At 47.4% G+C, this 21011-nt stretch overlaps 1 protein-coding gene across 1 annotated transcript in view; it reads left to right on the top strand.

Annotated features, from left to right (window-relative positions):
- The window catches only part of LOC110504527 (cyclin-J), a 43828-nt gene that overhangs the window by 1385 nt on the left and 21432 nt on the right, over positions 1-21011 (top strand). Inside the window, exons 2-3 of the mRNA XM_036969785.2 lie at positions 378-486; positions 4709-4919. Of these exons, the coding sequence (XP_036825680.2) occupies positions 409-486; positions 4709-4919 (289 nt within the window). The 5' untranslated portion in view covers positions 378-408. The remainder of the gene's footprint in view (positions 1-377; positions 487-4708; positions 4920-21011) is intronic.

The raw sequence follows: 21011 nt of genomic DNA, 5'->3' as shown, positions 1-21011 counted from the left end.
ATTTTGAATAGTTTTCCAGAATTTTGCTTTGTAAACATTTCGGAAGGCTATTTGGTGTGTTTTATTTGATCAAATGCTGATCTTTAACTGCAATAGATTTTCAAAGTGATTGCTTAATGAATATCAAAGGCAGCATGTCACCCCGCATAACCCACTCACCTCTAGAATTTGATTTGCTATTACTTCATAGTGCAAGTTAATCAAAAGATGAAATGTTTTATTTCTCCTAGAAATCAACACATTTGTTGCTTTGCTGGAGCTTCCTCTCTCTTATGAAATAGATGTTTTAAGAGTTGTGATCAGACACCAACAACCATAACATGCGGCATACAGCCAGGATGTCTCTTGACTTAGCCCACATTGCTGTGTGTCTGCAGGGCTGAACTTCATCCTTGTGGCCTTCTCTGAATGGGAAAGATGGAAAGGGAGTTACAATGGTGGAAAGGACAGCTAGCAGGGGATATCCATCAGTCCCTCCGCATCAAGGTAAGACCAGCCAGTCATAGAATCAGAATGAATAGAATATAGAATTTAGAATGAATAGAATTCTGAATTCCGATTCTATGAATCCAGTTCTCTGGGTCTCCTTGGTTCATTCCCTGAGTTCCACTTTCCTCTTATCATCGCCACATGTGATAAGAATCTCAACTGCATGTTGAAATAGGTATTATGAGGATGTTCTCAATGCCAGGGAGAAAGTTGAGTTTGGTGGCCTGCAGATCACCTGTGCTTAAATGCAGCTTAACCTAAACAAGACGACAACTAATCTAGGTAGCCTAGCGGTTAAGAGCATTGGGCCAGTAACTGAAAGGTAGCTGGTTCGAATCCCCGAGCCAACCTTGTAAACCAAATCTGCCGGTGTGCTCTTGAGCAAGGCACTTAACCATAATAGCTCATGTATGTCGTTCTGGATAAGCGGTAAAATATATGTTTTCTTGTTCACCTAGTGTTTTATAAAAAATTAAGATCCAAGCCAGAAGTGCCTTGATAGCCACTCCTCGACTTATATATTTAGCTATATTACACCATACAGTGTAGTTAATGTTGGCAGATATAATTACATGATTGTCATCTATTTGGAAGTGATCTAATTTAGATTACATAGAAGGGCTGAGGCTCATTAATTGGCTGATACAGTAATTAGACAAACCTCCAGCATGATTATATTTTTTACTGTGTGGCCCTTTAATGGCAGCATCTGTTACTGGACTGCAGTATTCTTGTAGGGAGTAAGATTATCACAGCTAATTTGATTCTATGTAGGAGGGACAATATGGAGTAGGGGTTTGTGTGTGTCTACGCGCACGTCATGTGTAGGGGGAGTATTTGTATAGTAGATGGCACTGTTGCAGGCAGCTGCCCCCGCTCTGTTACAATCGGGCAGTCTCATTACATTTCACTTAGCCTACCACAGTCTTCTTTTACTTACTCGTCTGACTCACTATGGAAGTCTGTAACCAAGGGTGTATGAAGTCTGTAACCAAGGGGGTATGAAGGCTGTAACCAAGGGGGTATGAAGTCTGTAACCAAGGGGTTATGAAGTCTGTAACCAAGGGGGTATGAAGTCTGCAACCAAGGGGGTATGTAGATTAGGGCCTCCCTTCTGATTTATTCTGACTCCCCCAACCCTTCAACCAATCAGCAGACCAAGGACAAAAAGTCTGTGTAAATAAGCAATTATGCTGATGTAACTTGTCCAGTGTCTTTGAAAGCCAAAACAACACCCCAGACATAAACCCTATCTCTAAATACTTGTAGCCCATCAGCAGGCTAGTCAGCTCCTCTCTGCATCCAGTCCCCTGCCTTCCACTGCGGTTCCCCACAATGCCCCTGAACCCCCAGACAGACAGATGGACCAGAGGCAAGGGGGGCGGAGAAGAGAGGAGAACTCAAGGCGGGGGTGGTGTTTTACGGGGGTTTCTGTATGTATTGTCCTTCAGATTCCTTTAGCCGCCTATCACCTAAGTGATCACCATTGTTTCTGTATCGCCTACATAGAACTAACTCAACAGATAATTGATGAAACTCACAGATTAAATATGTGTGAGTCACACGTATGCCATAGATTGTGGTCCTCAGTGTGTTGGTCATGCTGACAGCCACTACGGCGTCAGTGTCCAGTAAAGATTAGGTTTACGGGTAGGGTAGTGTTTGTTGTTTGGACAACCCTTAGGGAAGGGAAGTGGGCTCTCTGTCTCTGAAGTAGACAACAATAGTAACCTGTGTTTTTAGTGGATGTTTTCCGTGTGCCTGTAGCAGCAAACCACAAACTGGTACAGCACTACGTAAAAAGATGAATCCATCCCTTATTTAATCTGATATGAAATAAATCCACATTATAAAGCCCTTGTTGTTGTGTTTTTTTAGATCAAATATCCATCTGTGTGTGGTATGAAGGAGGAGAAACAAAGCATTTATTGTATAACCAAAGGATAGAGACAGACTCATAAAGCATTAAAGGCAGTACATTGCGAGTTGAAGAAGTTTGTTTTTATCGCTCCCCTTGCCAAATGCATCTTTAAGCTGAAAGCTCACGCGACACTCCTCTATTCCCCTATGCTACAGTATATGGTTGACTAGGAGGACACTGGGTACGTCCTTGGGGTGTGTTTTAAAAATAAAAAAAAAATAGTGCACCACCTTTTGACCAGAGTCCTGTAGTTCAATAGTAATGTCTTCTCTTCGAATTTTGTCCTTTGAAACGCCAGCTGCTAATTGAACATGAATGGGAGATGTGCTAGGGGTTTAACATAACCCCTACTGTTGAACCACCATGCATCCTTAGCACCCCCTCCGCTTATCCACCATGGGGAACCCTGTCTCGAGGGGGACGTTCCGGTTTCACTTCTGTACAACATTATCGGAATCCATGCTCCATGACATGTTTTGATCACGTGGACTTGAATACGTTCCAGGTTGCCTCTGGGAATAACATCAATAAACATGCCAATTCATTCAAAAAATGTGTAGATTATGTGATACCAACGGTGTCTTTCAAAATATACCCAAATCCAAAACTATGGATTGATGGCAGCCTTGTCGGGAAACTGAAGGAGAGATGCTGCTTATGAACGCGGCATGGTGACCAGGGGACAATGGTGACCAGGGGACAATTGTATTGTTAAACGGTACAAATACAACCTACACAGATCGATCAAGATGATGAGACACAAGTATAGAGACAAAGTGGAGGAGCAATTCAGCGGGTTGGATACGAGGTCCATGTGGCAGGGGCTTCTAACGATCACGGGTTACAAAAGAAAGCCAGTCACTTTGCGGACACCAATGCCGCCCCACTGGACAAGCTAAACATCTTTTTCTCATACTTCGAACAAAACGACTCGGAGCTGCCGAGGACAAACCCTGAAGACATCGAGGACTATGTGCATGAAGAATGCATTTCTGAGGATGCTGTTTATGTATTACAACTCTACCTTGAAGACCATCATGCCCTCTAAGCCCGCCACAGATCTCACGGCCCGGGGACTGATCTCCTCCCTGTGTAACGGGTTCCTGGACTTTCTGACGGGCCGCCCTCCCAAGTTGTAAAGGTTGGCAACATTACCTCTTCCACACTGATCCTCAACATGCTGGACCCACAATGGTGCGTCCTCAGTCCCCCCGCTGAATTCCCTGGATACCCATGACTGTGTGACCTCACACAGTTCCAACTCCATCAAGTTCGCTGACGATACGACAGTAGTAGGCCTGATTACCAACAACGACGAGACTGGCCTACAGGGAGGAGGTAGGCACTCTGACAGCGTGGTGCGGGGTAAACAACCTCTTCCTCATCGTCAGCAAAACAGAGGAGCTGGTTGTGGACTTTAGGAGGGACCAGGTTGGGCACGCACCCATCCTCATTCACTGGGGCTACCAAGGAAACAGTTGTCAACTTCACGTTCCTCCACATACACATCTCTGAGGAGCTGAAATGGTCAAACCACACGGACACCGTGGTGAAGAAGACAGCGACTCTTTAACCTCAGGAGGCTGAGGAAAATCAGCCTGTCCCCTGTCCTCTGTGTTCTACAGGAGCACCATAGAGCGCATACTGTCTGGCTGCATTGTGGAGTGCAATGAGAGGCAGGTGGTTAGAGCGTTGTACTAGTTAACTGTAAGGTTGCAAGATTGGCCATTCCGATTAATCGGTCGACCTCTAGTTAGAACCTATATTAATGTGTTAGAACCTATATTAATGTTTTAGAACGTGTGTTAGAACCTATATTAATGTGTTTGAACCTGTTAGAACCCATATTCATGTGTTAGAACCCATATTCATGTGTTAGAACCCATATTCATGTGTTAGAACCTATATTCATGTGTTAGAACCTATATTCATGTGTTAGAACGTGTTAGAACCTGTATTCATGTGTTAGAACCCATATTAATGTGTTAGAACGTGTTAGAACCTGTATTAATGTGTTAGAACCCATATTGTGTTTGAACCTGTTAGAACCCGTATTAATGTGTTAGAACCTATATTTGTGTTAGAACCCATATTAATGTGTTAGAATGTGTTAGAACCTGTATGAATGTGTTAGAACCCATATTGTGTTTGAACCTATATTAATGTTATAACCCATATTGTGTTTGAACCTATATTAATGTTAGACCCTGTGTTAATTCTCTCTCTCCACCTTGTTTCTCTTCCCTCTACCTTCTCCTCCTCTCCTTCCTCTCCCTCTCTATCTTCCTCTCCCTCTAGGAGTTGAAGCTGCCTGTGTACCGGGCCCACTCCCCTCAGATAGGGATGCGTCGGTACTTTGCAGACCTACTGGCCATACTGTCGAACCGCTACCAGCTGTGTCCTACAGCCAGACACCTGTCTGTCTACCTACTGGACCTGTTCATGGATCACTACGATGTGGCCGTCAAACAGCTCTACGTCATCGCTCTGTCCTGCCTGCTCCTTGCCAGTAAGTACCATGATTCTTTACAGAATAATGCTCTGCCAGTTTCCTTCAGTTGACAGTCCAATCAAATTGTATTGGTCACATACACATATTTAGCAGATGTTATTGCAGGTGTCGTGAAATGGTTGTGTGCCAAGCTCCACCAGTGCAGTAGTATCTAACAATACACACATCTAAAAGTAAAAGAATGGAATTAATATATATATAAATATTAGGACGAACAATGTCGGAATGGCATTGACTGAAATACAGTAGAATAGAATACTGTATATACATATGAAATGAGTAAAGCAGTATGTAAACATTCTTAGTGACTAGTGATCCATTATTAAAGTGGCCAGTGATTCCATGTCTGTATATAGGACAGCAGCCTCTAAGGTGCAGGGTTGAGTAACCGGGTGGTGGCTATTTAAGTCTGATGGCCTTGAGATAGAAGCTGTTTATCAGTCTCTCGGTCCCAGCCTTGATGCACCTGTACTGACCTTGCCTTCTGGATAATAGAGGGATGAACAGGCAGTGGCTCTGGTGGTTGATGTCCTTGATGATCTTCTTGGCCTTCCTGTGACATCGGGGGCTGTAGGTGTCCGAGAGGGACGGTAGTTTGCCCCCAGTGATGCTTTGGGCAGACTGCACCACCCTTTGGAGATCCCTGTGGTTTTGGGCGGTGCAGTTGCCCTACCAGGCGGTGATACAGCCCGACAAGATGCTCTCAATTGTGCATCTGTAAAAGTTTGTGAGGGTTTTAGGTGACGAGCCAAATTTCTTCAGCCTCCTGAGGTTGAAGAGATGTTATTGCGCGTTCTTCACCACACTGTGTGGGTGGACCGTTTCAGGTTCAGTGACATGTACGCTGAGGAACTTGAAGCTTTTCGCCTTCTCCAAATTTCCTTTGTTAAAATCCCCAGCCACAATAAATGCTGCCTCAAGGATATGTGGTTTCCAGTTTGCATAAAGTCCAGTGTAGTTCCTTGAGGGCCATCGTGGTATTGGCTTGAGGGGGAATATACACATCTGTGACTATAACCAAAGAGAATTATCTTGGGAGGTAAAACAGTCGACATTTGATTGTGAGGTATTCTAGGTAGGTTGAACCAAAGGACTTGAAACATACAGTGCCGCCTTTCTTCTTCCCAGAGAGATATTTATTCCTGTCTGCGCGATGTACTGAGCCCAACTGGCTGTATGGACGGGGACAGTATGTTTGGAGAGAGCCATGAGTCCGTGAAACAAAGTATGTTACTGTCCCTGATGTCTCTCTGGAAGGAGATCCTCGCGCTGAGCATTGTCTACTTTATTGTCCAGAGACTGAACATTAGCGGGTAATATACTCGGAAGTGGAGGATGGTGTGCACACTTCCTGAGTTGAACTAGAAGTCCGCTCAGACTACCTCTTCTCCGCCGGTGGCATCTTGGAGCAGCCTCTGGGATAAGTTCAATTGCCCTTGGTGTGTACGAACAAAGGATCCAATTCAGATACGTCGTAATGCTGGTGAGTGACCGCTGCTCTGAAATCCAAAATATATTTCCTGCTCTGTGTAATAACACACAAAAAACATTCTGGCCTAAGAAATAACAGACAAAAAAACAAAATACTGCAAAGTTGCTTAGTATCTAGAAGTGGGGCTGCCATGTCTGTCAGCGCCATCTTGTTCTCGCAGCACGTTTCATAAACTGTTGAATGGTTATAAGAAGTTATAACACACTATGTTCCCATCCAATACCTTCAGTGATCATTTACTCCAGTTTCCAGACGATGGATGGCTGGAAAACCCCATGTCATTTGTGTTGCTGTGGCTTTTCACATTGTTTAGCTAGAAACCCAGTCTGTCTGTGATTTGGTGAGGATTATCCTACACCTGTGTCGGTACGTCTTCATGCACGTAGCTTTGATCCTGCCCTTTGATAACACGTCTGGGGGGGTTTTGTCTTTAGTCGTTCCTGATGGCACCCGTCTAAATGAATGTCCTGATGGCACCCGTCTAAATGAATATCCTGATGGCACCCGTCTAAATCAATGTCCTGATGGCACCCGTCTAAATGAATGTCTTGATGGCACCCGTCTAAATGAATGTCCTGATGGCACCCGTCTAAATGAATGTCCTGATGGCACCCGTCTAAATGAATGTCCTGATGGCACCCGTCTAAATGAATGTCCTGATGGCACCCGTCTAAATGAATGTCCTGATGGCACCCGTCTAAATGAATGTCCTGATGGCACCCGTCTAAATGAATGTCCTACACAGCAAAGCGTATGAAACCCACTAGAGCAGGAATAAAGACACAAAGAAAACTTGGACCTGGGTTTTGTCAGATAGCTGTTTGTGATCTTGGAGTCAGATTATATACCATGATCTAGGCTTCTACTGCTGTTACTATGTGTAGGAGTAGTTGCTGTAAGTGGGTGTGTGTGTGTGTGTGTGTGTGTGTGTATGGTGATTAACGGCTAGTCTGTGACTCTGTACATTAACACAGCTCACAGAGCATCATGGGTAATTACACTAATGATGCCATCAAACTGTGAGTCTGGGACGGGGCCCGCTCACTGGGGAGACGTGTGTGTGTGAGGCTTCGGGGAGCTCATAGAGTTTACTGGAAGACTAAATGAAAAGATGAAAATATATCGACCAAAAATGCTGTTAGAGGATTCTCTTACTAGACGAATGAATGGAATCTTTTGATTGCTTCTTTCAGTGAGAGAACAGAGTCGGACTCTAGGGATCAGCTCTGTGTGATTGATGAAGGCTTGAAAGGGCTGTTTGATTCAAGGTTGTCCTGATTGGGTTTGCTGTTTAATCTCCTGAGGTGCTGGAATCTGGCCTAATTAATTAACTCAACTTCTCTGACTGGTTGGTTGTTCAGTACTCCGGTCCTGCTGGGTTTCAGGTCTGATGCCAGCTTTGCTCTGGGCTCGTTCGCTGTGTCCCAAATGGCACCCTATTCCCTATGTAATGCACTACTTTTGACCCGTGCCCTATGGGCCCTGGTCCAAAATAGTGCACTATATAGGGAATAGTGTTGTTGTTTGGTACATAGTCTTTTGAAAGGAACACATTGTCTTTGTTAAAATTCCACAGGCTTCTGCGCTAGGTTAATTAATCACACTCTCAATTGTACCTCTCAACAGTCAGCACTTAATCCTGTTAGCCTATTGGTAGTATCTCTCCATCTCTATCGCTCTCTGGTCTCTCTCCTCCACCTCTCTCTCTCCCTGTGTTTGAACGATGTGTGTGTTTTCATAGACATTCACAAAAACCAAGGTAAAGAAAATTGTGGTTTGTATTTGTCCGTGTTCCATTTGCGACAGGAAGGAAATGGAGTGTCCCAACTTCTTCTTCCCAGTCACAACCACAGGGTCAGGAGACCTATTGTATAAAGTCCTTCTGCGTATTTTAACATCCTTTCATCAAAGCCTTTTTCCTAAAGGAATTCTTACCCTTTGAATTGTCGGATCATTTCAATGGCGCTCGTAGATGCCAAAAGACTAGACACCCCATTGGCCCCAGTCAAAAGTAGTGAACTACTTGGTGTTCACATCAACCAACAAACTGTCAGCCTGATCACCAACAACAATGAGACTGCTTATAGGTGGTGTGGTGCCAGGATAACAACCTCTCCCTCAATGTGTGCAAGACCAATGAGCTGATCGTGGACTACAGGAAAAGGAGGGCCGAACACGTCCCATTAACATTGACAGGGCTGTAGTGGAGCGGGTCGAGAGTTTCAAGTTCCTTGGTGTCCACATCACCAACAAACTATCATGGTCCAAACACATCCAGACACACTTCAAGAGACTGAAGAGGCATGGGTCCCCAGATTCTCAAAGTTCCACAGCTGCACCATCGAGAGCATCCTGACCGGTTGCATCACCGTCTGGTATGGCAACTGCTCGGCTGTAAGGCGCTACAGAGGTTAATGCATACATCACTGGGGACAATTTTCCTGCCATCCAGGACCTAGATACCAGGCGGTGCCAGAGGAAGGCCCCATCCAGGACCTAGATACCAGGCGGTGCCAGAGGAAGGCCCCATCCAGGACCTAGATACCAGGCGGTGCCAGAGGAAGGCCCCATCCAGGACCTCGATACCAGGCGGTGTCAGAGGAAAGCCCCCCAAAAGTTGTCAAAGACTCGAGTCATGGATCGTTCTCTTTTGCTACCGCACGGCAAGCGTTATCGGAGCACAAAGTTTAGGTCCAAAAGACTCCTTAACAGCTTCTACCCCCCCAAGCCTGCTCAACAATTAATCAATTGGCCACCTGGACTATTTGCATTGACCCCCCCCCCTCCCCCTCCATGCACAGTGGCCCACTGACTTCCAACATGGCTCTTCCTGGCATCCTTCTCTTCTGTCCCTGAAGTCAGACCACTCTGCCCTGCAGAGCAGCTATTTGTTCTCACTAATAAAATCATACACTTGTGACTTGCTCTCACACACACACACACACACACACACACACACAATTCAAGGGCTTTATTGGCATGGGAAACATTGCCAAAGCAAGTGAAATAGTTAAAGATTACACTCACAAAAGTTCAAGTGCGAAAGGGGAAAATAAATAAGCATAAATATGGGTTGTATTTACAATGGTGTTTGTTCTTCACTGGTTGCCCTTTTCTTGTGGCAACAGGTCACACATCTAGCTGCTGTGATGTCACACTGGTATTTCACCCAGTAGATATGGGAGTTTATCAAAATTTGATTTGTTTTCGGATTCTTTGGTCTGTGTAATCTGAGGGAAATATGTATCTTTTAATATGGTCATACATTGGGCAGGAGGTTAGGAAGTGCAGCTCAGTTTCCACCTCATTTTGTAGGCAGTGTGCACATAGGCAGACCTGGCTCTCAAGAGAAGACAGGCTATGTTCTCAATAGCAAGGCTATGCTCACTGAGTCTGCACATAGTCAAAGCTTTGAGTCAGTTACAGTGGTCAGGTATTCTGCCACTGTGTACTCTCTGTTTAGGGTCAAGTAGCATTCTAGTTTGCACTTTTTTTTTGTTAATTCTTTCCATGTGTCAAGTAATTTATCTTTTTGTTTTCTCATGATTTGGTTGGGTCTAATTTATGTTTCTATCTTGGGGCTCTGTGGGGTTTGTTAGTGTTTGTTGATGGCGTAGAAGACCCTCCTTGTCTTCTCTCTCAGATCGTTCACAGCTTTGTGGAAGTTACCTGTGGCGCTGAAGTTTAGGCCGAGATATGTATAGTTGTTTGTGTGCTCTCGGGCAATGGTGTCTAGATGGAATTGTGGTCCTGGAGACTGGACCTTTTTTCTCTCTCTCTGCAGTCAGTGAGTTTGGCTCTATTTATTTTTTTCACAGTGTAGTGGCATCTACATGTAAACACTGTCGCCTGATGAGGTCAGAAGTGGTGTATCTCCAATAGATATACAGCACTATGTTCATGCAATCTCAACGAGGTCAGATCATGTTGTATTGTAATATCTCTGTCTGTTCCCTCTCATTGAGGTCAGCTGGCAGTTGACAGTTAGTTCTAAGCTGTGTATTATTCAGGATGTCTCCCATGCTGCTGTCCTGCTACATGGAGCCTCATAGCTGTAACTGTGTAGCGTGATGCTGTCCTGCTACATGGAGCCTCATAGCTGTAACCTTGTAGCATGATGCTGTCCTGCTACATGGAGCCTCATAGCTGTAACTGTGTAGCGTGATGCTGTCCTGCTACATGGAGCCTAGTAGCTGTAACTGTGTAGCGTGATGCTGTCTTGCAACATGGAGCGTAGTAGCTGTAACCGTGTAGTGTGATGCTGTCCTGCTACATGGAGCCTAGTAGCTGTAACCGTGTAGTGTGATGCTGGTGCATTGGTTGAATGGGTTCAGTGGGTGGGTTTGAATGTTTTCTAATGGTTATCTGTGTGTGTGTGTGCGCCGGCTGTGGATGACCTGCAATAAGTTGGCTGATGGTTTGTGTTACAGAGTAGGGGCTTTAAAAAGAGCAGCTACACCCCATCCAACCCACACACATTGCAGCAGGCCTGCCTGGGGGCCCGAGGGTTGGGAGGGACTGTGTGTGTGTGTGGAGGGAGAGAGCCACCTGCCATATGCTCCCTGAGTCAGGCCCAAACAAAAGCCCGTCAACAGGAGCAGCCGGCCAGCCAGCCCAGGGTGGGGGAGGGGTGCATAGACATGGGGGTGGAGGTTGTCGTGTGTTTTGTCTGTGCAATTGTGTATTTATGTGACTGGCTGCAAGCGAGGTTGACATGTAGAGGCTTCAGGCTTCTACTTAGTGTCTTATCTGACTAGATCTCCATTCAGATGGTCTTATCCTCCACCATTGCCCCACTGCTAGGAGTGTTTCAGATGGCCTTATCCTCCACCGTAGCCCCACTGCTAGGAGTGTTTCAGATGGCCTTATCCTCCACCATAGCCCCACTGCTAGGAGTGTTTCAGATGGAGTTATCCTCCACCGTAGCCCCACTGCTAGGGGTGTTTCAGATGGCCTTATCCTCCACCGTAGCCCCACTGCTAGGGGTGTTTCAGATGGAGTTATCCTCCTCCATAGCCCCACTGCTAGGAGTGTTTCAGATGGAGTTATCCTCCACCGTAGCCCCACTGCTAGGGGTGTTTCAGATGGCCTTATCCTCCACCGTAGCCCCACTGCTAGGGGTGTTTCAGATGGAGTTATCCTCCTCCATAGCCCCACTGCTAGGAGTGTTTCAGATGGCCTTATCCTCCACCATAGCCCCACTGCTAGGAGTGTTTCAGATGGCCTTATCCTCCTCCATAGCCCCACTGCTAGGAGTGTTTCAGATGGCCTTATCCTCCACCATAGCCCCACTGCTAGGGGTGTTTCAGATGGCCTTATCCTCCACCGTAGCCCCACTGCTAGGAGTGTTTCAGATGGCCTTATCCTCCTCCATAGCCCCACTGCTAGGAGTGTTTCAGATGGCCTTATCCTCCTCCATAGCCCCACTGCTAGGAGTGTTTCAGATGGCCTTATCCTCCACCATAGCCCCACTGCTAGGAGTGTTTCAGATGGCCTTATCCTCCACCATAGCCCCACTGCTAGGAGTGTTTCAGATGGAGTTATCCTCCACCGTAGCCCCACTGCTAGGGGTGTTTCAGATGGCCTTATCCTCCACCGTAGCCCCACTGCTAGGAGTGTTTCAGATGGCCTTATCCTCTACCATAGCCCCACTGCTAGGAGTGTTTCCTCTGAGTCCCACTCACCTCGTCAGGGCCCAGGCAGAGACTGGGCTGGGGCCCCTAAAGCACCTCTACCCCCCCCTTCCACCTCCACCCCTGGGGGTGGGGGTGCAGAAACGAGCTGAGCGGTGCTTCAAAGAGATGCCGATCGCTGATGTTTAACAGGGAGGAATTGGAAGGGGGGCATGTTTGAACTGACCCTCTCGATATGTAGATTAACAGGGGACTCCCGCAGTTTCTCCTCTCCTCTCTTTGTCTGTCTCTCTGATGAGATAATTAATCTGTGGTCTGATAATTAAAGGAATTAGGAGTTGACGGTAAAATGGCTGTGATCTACGACAGTGATTTCTTTCAATGCTGTGTTTTTTTCCCTTCCCAAAAAATGTAGGCTAGTTTGATTATTTAATGTGATTAGATTTAGATTTAATGCCATTGATGTATTATTTAAGGACTTTGTGTTCTGGTTCTATAGAGGTCTTTTGTTTCTTACACAAATACCAGGCTAGGACTGAAATGTCATGATGCCATTTGTTATTGATTAGTGTTTCACTTTGGGGGGGGGGGCTGGGGCTATGATTGCCAGAGGCAGAGTATGATGTGGGGGGGGGGGTGTGTCACCATTTCCCCCACAACCCCTCCCTTCTTCCCCTCTCCCTCGCCCCAAAAGTGTTCCAGACCCCTAGGCCTTGGACAGGAGATGAGACGGCAGAGGGCCGAGGATTCTTCCTGGTCACACAAGCGTTGGGCACTTGAGGTCAGAGGTCAGTGTGCGTCTACATTGTGTTAACCGGCAGAGCGTATAGGACGAACACACTCATTGGGGGGGGGGGGTTGTGGTGGAGCTGTGACCAATTTCATCTGAATGAAAGACGAGCCGGCAAATTAGAGGGAGGGGGAGGGAGAGATGGACTTCAGAAACATTTTGTTGTGTTACAGCCTGAATTTAAAATGGATTCAATCGCAATTTCTTGTGACTGGCCTACACACAATACCCCATAAGTGGAGTTATGTTTATCAACATGTTTACTAACTAGCAAATGAAAAGCTGAATTGTCTTGAGTCAATAAGTATTCAACCCCTTTGTTATGGCAAGCCTAAATATGTTCAGGAGTAAACGTGTGGTTAACAAGTTGCATGGATTCGCTCTGTGCGCAATAATAGTATTTTATTAACAAAGAAAATGTTGTACCACACACACACACACACACACACACACACACACACACACACACACACACTTATCTGTAAGGTCCCTCAGTCGAGCAGGGAATTAAGAACACATTCAACCACAAAGACCAGGGAGGTTTTCCAATGCTTCGCAAAGAAGGGCACCTATTGGTAGATGGGTAAAAATAAAGAGCAGACATTGAATATCCCTTTGAGCATGGTGATATTAATTACACTTTGGATGGTGTATCAATACACCCAGTCACTACAAAGATACAGGCGTCCTTCCTAACTCAGTTGTTGGGAGAGGAAGGAAACCGCTCAGGGATTTCACCATGAGGCCAACGTTGACTTTACAACAGATACAGAGTTTAATGGCTGTGATAGGAAAACACTGAGTATGGATCAACAACATTATAGTTACTCTACAATACTAACCTAATTGACAGAGTGAAAAGAAGGAAACCTGTACAGAATAAATCATATTGTATCCAGTTTGCAACAAGGCACTGAAGTAATACTGAAAAACAAATTGGCAAAGCCATTAGATTTTTGTCCTAAATACAAAGTGTTATGGGTATGCTTGTAGAACTGGGGAGTTTTTCAGGATAAATAAATAAACAGAATGGAGCTACGCATAGGCAAAATCCTAGAGGAAAATCTGGTTCAGTCTGCTTTCCACCAGACACTGGGAGATGAATTCCTCTTTCAGTAGGAAAATAACCCAGAACACAAGGCAAAATATACAGTGGAGATGCTTACCAAGAAGACTGTGAATGTCTCTGAGTGGCCAAGTTACAGTTTTCACCTACATTTACTTGAAAATCTATGGCCAAGACCTGCAAATGATTAATACACTTCAGTGAGCTCGTTTAGGATACTCTACAAGAGAATCTATAAGAATTTGAGTCTCATTACCAATTGATTCTGAAAGGCAAAGTGCATTGTAAGTATAGGAATGTTTGTCCACAATAAATTTAAGGTTGTTCTATCTGTGATTCTTGTGTTTTGGTTCTGTTATGGTCCTAAATGACCTTGAAGGATTCTGAAAAGAATGATGGGCACATGTTGTACAATCCAGGTGTGAAACTCTTAGGCTTACCCAGAAAGACTCACGGCTGTAATAGTGGCCAAAGGTGTTTCTACCAAGTATTATTCGGGTGTGAATACTTATGTAAAATATAAACTTATTTTCACTTTGTAATTATGTGGCATTGTGTGTAGATGGTTGATGAAAACAGTGATATAAAATATGTTCTGAATTCAGCCTGTAACAAAACGTGGAATAAGTTAAGGGGTGTGAATACTTTCTGAAGGCTCCCTACCTATTAGGCTTGAGAAATGGGGTTGGTGGATGTTGAGTAGGTATTTGTAGTTTGATTTATTGATCCAGGCTGTATCGCATCCGGCCGTGATTGGGAGTCCCGTAGGGCGGCGCACAATTGGCACAGCGCTGTCCGGGTTTGGCCGGGGTAGGCCGTCATAAAATAAGATTTATTTTCTTCTTAACTGTCTAGTTAAATAAAATAAAAACACTGAGTGTTGAAGTGTGTACTTTTTAGACTGAATCATCTACGTCTAGTTTATAGGCAAACCGTGCTAAAATAGTTTCCCCCCCCTTCACATAAACTCCTTCAGAAGAGGTGATTTGTTTTAATGAAGAGTGCAGTGACAGGATGTAGCTGTCATTCATAGAAATCAATAAAGTCTGTCTCAGTGGGTGAGGTAGAGAGGAAGACTGTAACGGTAGTCTCTTTTCCTGTCTGTGACTTTAATGAAGACCGTAACTGTTGTCTCCTCTCTGTGACTTTAATGAGCAGTAGTCTAATACCCCCCCAGCAGGTTCTCAGGTTTCTACACTCCTTTAGCAGTAGTCTAATACCCCCCCCCCCCCACCAGCAGGTTCTCAGGTTTCTACACTCCTTTAGCAGTAGTCTAATACCCCCCCAGCAGGTTCTCAGGTTTCTACACTCCTTTAGCAGTAGTCTAATACCCCCCCCCCCCCCCCCAGCAGGTTCTCAGGTTTCTACACTCCTTTAGCAGTAGTCTAATACCCCCCCCCCCCCCCCCCCCAGCAGGTTCTCAGGTTTCTACACTCCTTTAGCAGTAGTCTAATACCCCCCCCCCCCCCCAGCAGGTTCTCAGGTTTCTACACTCCTTTAGCAGTAGTCTAATACCCCCCCCCCAGCAGGTTCTCAGGTTTCTACACTCCTTTAGCAGTAGTCTAATACCCCCCCCCCCCCCAGCAGGTTCTCAGGTTTCTACACTCCTTTAGCAGTAGTCTAATACCCCCCCCCCAGCAGGTTCTCAGGTTTCTACACTCCTTTAGCAGTAGTCTAAAACCCCCCCCAGCAGGTTCTCAGGTTTCTACACTCCTTTAGCAGTAGTCTAATACCCCCCCCCCAGCAGGTTCTCAGGTTTCTACACTCCTTTAGCAGTAGTCTAATACCCCCCAGCAGGTTCTCAGGTTTCTACACTCCTTTAGCAGTAGTCTAATACCCCCCAGCAGGTTCTCAGGTTTCTACACTCCTTTAGCAGTAGTCTAATACCCCCCAGCAGGTTCTCAGGTTTCTATACTCCTTTAGCAGTAGTCTAATACCCCCCCCCCCCCCCCCCAGCAGGTTCTAAGGTTTCTACACTCCTTTAGCAGTAGTCTAATACCCCCCAGCAGGTTCTCAGGTTTCTACACTCCTTTAGCAGTAGTCTAATACCCCCCCCCCCCAGCAGGTTCTCAGGTTTCTATACTCCTTTAGCAGTAGTCTAATACCCCCCCCCCCCCCAGCAGGTTCTCAGGTTTCTATACTCCTTTAGCAGTAGTCTAATACCCCCCAGCAGGTTCTCAGGTTTCTACACTCCTTTAGCAGTAGTCTAATACCCCCCAGCAGGTTCTCAGGTTTCTACACTCCTTTAGCAGTAGTCTAATACCCCCCAGCAGGTTCTCAGGTTTCTATACTCCTTTAGCAGTAGTCTAATACCCCCCCCCCCCCCCCCCCCCCCCCCCCCAGCAGGTTCTAAGGTTTCTACACTCCTTTAGCAGTAGTCTAATACCCCCCAGCAGGTTCTCAGGTTTCTATACTCCTTTAGCAGTAGTCTAATACCCCCCCCCCCCCCCCCCAGCAGGTTCTAAGGTTTCTACACTCCTTTAGCAGTAGTCTAATACCCCCCCCCCCCCAGCAGGTTCTAAGGTTTCTACACTCCTTTAGCAGTAGTCTAATACCCCCCAGCAGGTTCTCAGGTTTCTATACTCCTTTAGCAGTAGGACTAATACCCCCCCCCCCCCCCCCCAGCAGGTTCTCAGGTTTCTACACTCCTTTAGCAGTAGTCTAATACCCCCCCCCAGCAGGTTCTCAGGTTTCTACACTCCTTTAGCAGTAGTCTAATACCCCCCCCCCCAGCAGGTTCTCAGGTTTCTACACTCCTTTAGCAGTAGTCTAATACCCCCCCCCAGCAGGTTCTCAGGTTTCTACACTCCTTTAGCAGTAGTCTAATACCCCCCCCCCCCAGCAGGTTCTCAGGTTTCTACACTCCTTTAGCAGTAGTCTAATACCCCCCCCCAGCAGGTTCTCAGGTTTCTACACTCCTTTAGCAGTAGTCTAATACCCCCCAGCAGGTTCTCAGGTTTCTACACTCCTTTAGCAGTAGTCTAATACCCCCCAGCAGGTTCTCAGGTTTCTATACTCCTTCAGCAGTAGTCTAATACCCCCCCCCCCCCCCCCAGCAGGTTCTAAGGTTTCTACACTCCTTTAGCAGTAGTCTAATACCCCCCAGCAGGTTCTCAGGTTTCTACACTCCTTTAGCAGTAGTCTAATACCCCCCAGCAGGTTCTCAGGTTTCTATACTCCTTTAGCAGTAGTCTAATACCCCCCCCCCCCCCCCCCAGCAGGTTCTCAGGTTTCTACACTCCTTTAGCAGTAGTCTAATACCCCCCAGCAGGTTCTCAGGTTTCTATACTCCTTTAGCAGTAGTCTAATACCCCCCCCCCCCCCCCAGCAGGTTCTAAGGTTTCTACACTCCTTTAGCAGTAGTCTAATACCCCCCAGCAGGTTCTCAGGTTTCTACACTCCTTTAGCAGTAGTCTAATACCCCCCCCCCCCCCAGCAGGTTCTCAGGTTTCTACACTCCTTTAGCAGTAGTCTAATACCCCCCAGCAGGTTCTCAGGTTTCTACACTCCTTTAGCAGTAGTCTAATACCCCCCCCCCCCCCAGCAGGTTCTCAGGTTTCTACACTCCTTTAGCAGTAGTCTAATACCCCCCCCCAGCAGGTTCTCAGGTTTCTACACTCCTTTAGCAGTAGTCTAAAACCCCCCCCAGCAGGTTCTCAGGTTTCTACACTCCTTTGGCAGTAGTCTAATACCCCCCCCCCCCCCCGGGCAGGTTCTCAGGTTTCTACACTCCTTTAGCAGTAGTCTAATACCCCCCCCCCCCCCCCCCCCCCCGGCAGGTTCTCAGGTTTCTACACTCCTTTAGCAGTAGTCTAATACCCCCCCCCCCCCCCCCAGCAGGTTCTCAGGTTTCTACACTCCTTTAGCAGTAGTCTAATACCCCCCCCCCCCCCCCCAGCAGGTTCTCAGGTTTCTACACTCCTTTAGCAGTAGTCTAATACCCCCCCCCCCCCCCCAGCAGGTTCTCAGGTTTCTACACTCCTTTAGCAGTAGTCTAATACCCCCCCCCCCCCCCCCCCAGCAGGTTCTCAGGTTTCTACACTCCTTTAGCAGTAGTCTAATAGCCCCCCCCCCCCCCCCAGCAGGTTCTCAGGTTTCTACACTCCTTTAGCAGTAGTCTAATACCCCCCCAGCAAGTTCTCAGGTTTCTACACTCCTTTAGCAGTAGTCTAATACCCCCCCCCCCCCAGCAGGTTCTCAGGTTTCTATACTCCTTTAGCAGTAGTCTAATACCCCCCCCCCCCCAGCAGGTTCTCAGGTTTCTATACTCCTTTAGCAGTAGTCTAATACCCCCCCCCCCCCCCCCCCCCCCAGCAGGTTCTCAGGTTTCTACACTCCTTTAGCAGTAGTCTAATACCCCCCCCCCCCCCCAGCAGGTTCTCAGGTTTCTATACTCCTTTAGCAGTAGTCTAATACCCCCCCCCCCCCCCCCAGCAGGTTCTCAGGTTTCTATACTCCTTTAGCAGTAGTCTAATACCCCCCCCCCCCCCCCCCCCAGCAGGTTCTCAGGTTTCTACACTCCTTTAGCAGTAGTCTAATACCCCTCCCCCCCCCAGCAGGTTCTCAGGTTTCTACACTCCTTTAGCAGTAGTCTAATACCCCCCCCCCCAGCAGGTTCTCAGGTTTCTATACTCCTTTAGCAGTAGTCTAATACCCCCCCCCCCCCAGCAGGTTCTCAGGTTTCTATACTCCTTTAGCAGTAGTCTAATACCCCCCCCCCCCCCAGCAGGTTCTCAGGTTTCTATACTCCTTTAGCAGTAGTCTAATACCCCCCCCCCCTCCCCCCCAGCAGGTTCTCAGGTTTCTACACTCCTTTAGCAGTAGTCTAATACCCCCCCCCCCCCCAGCAGGTTCTCAGGTTTCTACACTCCTTTAGCAGTAGTCTAATACCCCCCCCCCAGCAGGTTCTCAGGTTTCTACACTCCTTTAGCAGTAGTCTAATACCCCCCCCCAGCAGGTTCTCAGGTTTCTACACTCCTTTAGCAGTAGTCTAATACCCCCAGCAGGTTCTCAGGTTTCTACACTCCTTTAGCAGTAGTCTAATACCCCCCAGCAGGTTCTCAGGTTTCTACACTCCTTTAGCAGTAGTCTAATACCCCCCAGCAGGTTCTCAGGTTTCTATACTCCTTTAGCAGTAGTCTAATACCCCCCCCCCCCCCCCAGCAGGTTCTAAGGTTTCTACACTCCTTTAGCAGTAGTCTAATACCCCCCAGCAGGTTCTCAGGTTTCTACACTCCTTTAGCAGTAGTCTAATACCCCCCCCCCAGCAGGTTCTCAGGTTTCTATACTCCTTTAGCAGTAGTCTAATATCCCCCCCCCCCAGCAGGTTCTCAGGTTTCTATACTCCTTTAGCAGTAGTCTAATACCCCCCAGCAGGTTCTCAGGTTTCTACACTCCTTTAGCAGTAGTCTAATACCCCCCAGCAGGTTCTCAGGTTTCTACACTCCTTTAGCAGTAGTCTAATACCCCCCAGCAGGTTCTCAGGTTTCTATACTCCTTTAGCAGTAGTCTAATACCCCCCCCCCCCCCCCCCCCCCCCAGCAGGTTCTAAGGTTTCTACACTCCTTTAGCAGTAGTCTAATACCCCCCAGCAGGTTCTCAGGTTTCTATACTCCTTTAGCAGTAGTCTAATACCCCCCCCCCCCCCCCAGCAGGTTCTAAGGTTTCTACACTCCTTTAGCAGTAGTCTAATACCCCCCCCCCCCCCCCCCCCCCAGCAGGTTCTAAGGTTTCTACACTCCTTTAGCAGTAGTCTAATACCCCCCAGCAGGTTCTCAGGTTTCTATACTCCTTTAGCAGTAGGACTAATACCCCCCCCCCCCCCAGCAGGTTCTCAGGTTTCTACACTCCTTTAGCAGTAGTCTAATACCCCCCCCCAGCAGGTTCTCAGGTTTCTACACTCCTTTAGCAGTAGTCTAATACCCCCCCCCCAGCAGGTTCTCAGGTTTCTACACTCCTTTAGCAGTAGTCTAATACCCCCCAGCAGGTTCTCAGGTTTCTACACTCCTTTAGCAGTAGTCTAATACCCCCCAGCAGGTTCTCAGGTTTCTATACTCCTTCAGCAGTAGTCTAATACCCCCCCCCCCCCCCCAGCAGGTTCTAAGGTTTCTACACTCCTTTAGCAGTAGTCTAATACCCCCCAGCAGGTTCTCAGGTTTCTACACTCCTTTAGCAGTAGTCTAATACCCCCCAGCAGGTTCTCAGGTTTCTATACTCCTTTAGCAGTAGTCTAATACCCCCCCCCCCCCCCCAGCAGGTTCTCAGGTTTCTACACTCCTTTAGCAGTAGTCTAATACCCCCCAGCAGGTTCTCAGGTTTCTATACTCCTTTAGCAGTAGTCTAATACCCCCCCCCCCCCAGCAGGTTCCAAGGTTTCTACACTCCTTTAGCAGTAGTCTAATACCCCCCAGCAGGTTCTCAGGTTTCTACACTCCTTTAGCAGTAGTCTAATACCCCCCCCCCCCCCCAGCAGGTTCTCAGGTTTCTACACTCCTTTAGCAGTAGTCTAATACCCCCCAGCAGGTTCTCAGGTTTCTACACTCCTTTAGCAGTAGTCTAATACCCCCCCCCCCCCCAGCAGGTTCTCAGGTTTCTACACTCCTTTAGCAGTAGTCTAATACCCCCCCCCAGCAGGTTCTCAGGTTTCTACACTCCTTTAGCAGTAGTCTAAAACCCCCCCCAGCAGGTTCTCAGGTTTCTACACTCCTTTGGCAGTAGTCTAATACCCCCCCCCCCCCCCCCCGGGCAGGTTCTCAGGTTTCTACACTCCTTTAGCAGTAGTCTAATACCCCCCCCCCCCCCCCCCGGCAGGTTCTCAGGTTTCTACACTCCTTTAGCAGTAGTCTAATACCCCCCCCCCCCCCCAGCAGGTTCTCAGGTTTCTACACTCCTTTAGCAGTAGTCTAATACCCCCCCCCCCCCCCCCAGCAGGTTCTCAGGTTTCTACACTCCTTTAGCAGTAGTCTAATACCCCCCCCCCCCCCCCCCAGCAGGTTCTCAGGTTTCTACACTCCTTTAGCAGTAGTCTAATACCCCCCCCCCCCCCCCAGCAGGTTCTCAGGTTTCTACACTCCTTTAGCAGTAGTCTAATACCCCCCCAGCAAGTTCT

The sequence above is a fragment of the Oncorhynchus mykiss genome, chromosome 25, assembly GCF_057628025.1.
Source record: "Oncorhynchus mykiss isolate SJ-2025 chromosome 25, ASM5762802v1, whole genome shotgun sequence".
NCBI lineage: Eukaryota > Metazoa > Chordata > Actinopteri > Salmoniformes > Salmonidae > Oncorhynchus > Oncorhynchus mykiss.
This window is presented reverse-complemented; position numbering and strand designations above follow the sequence as displayed.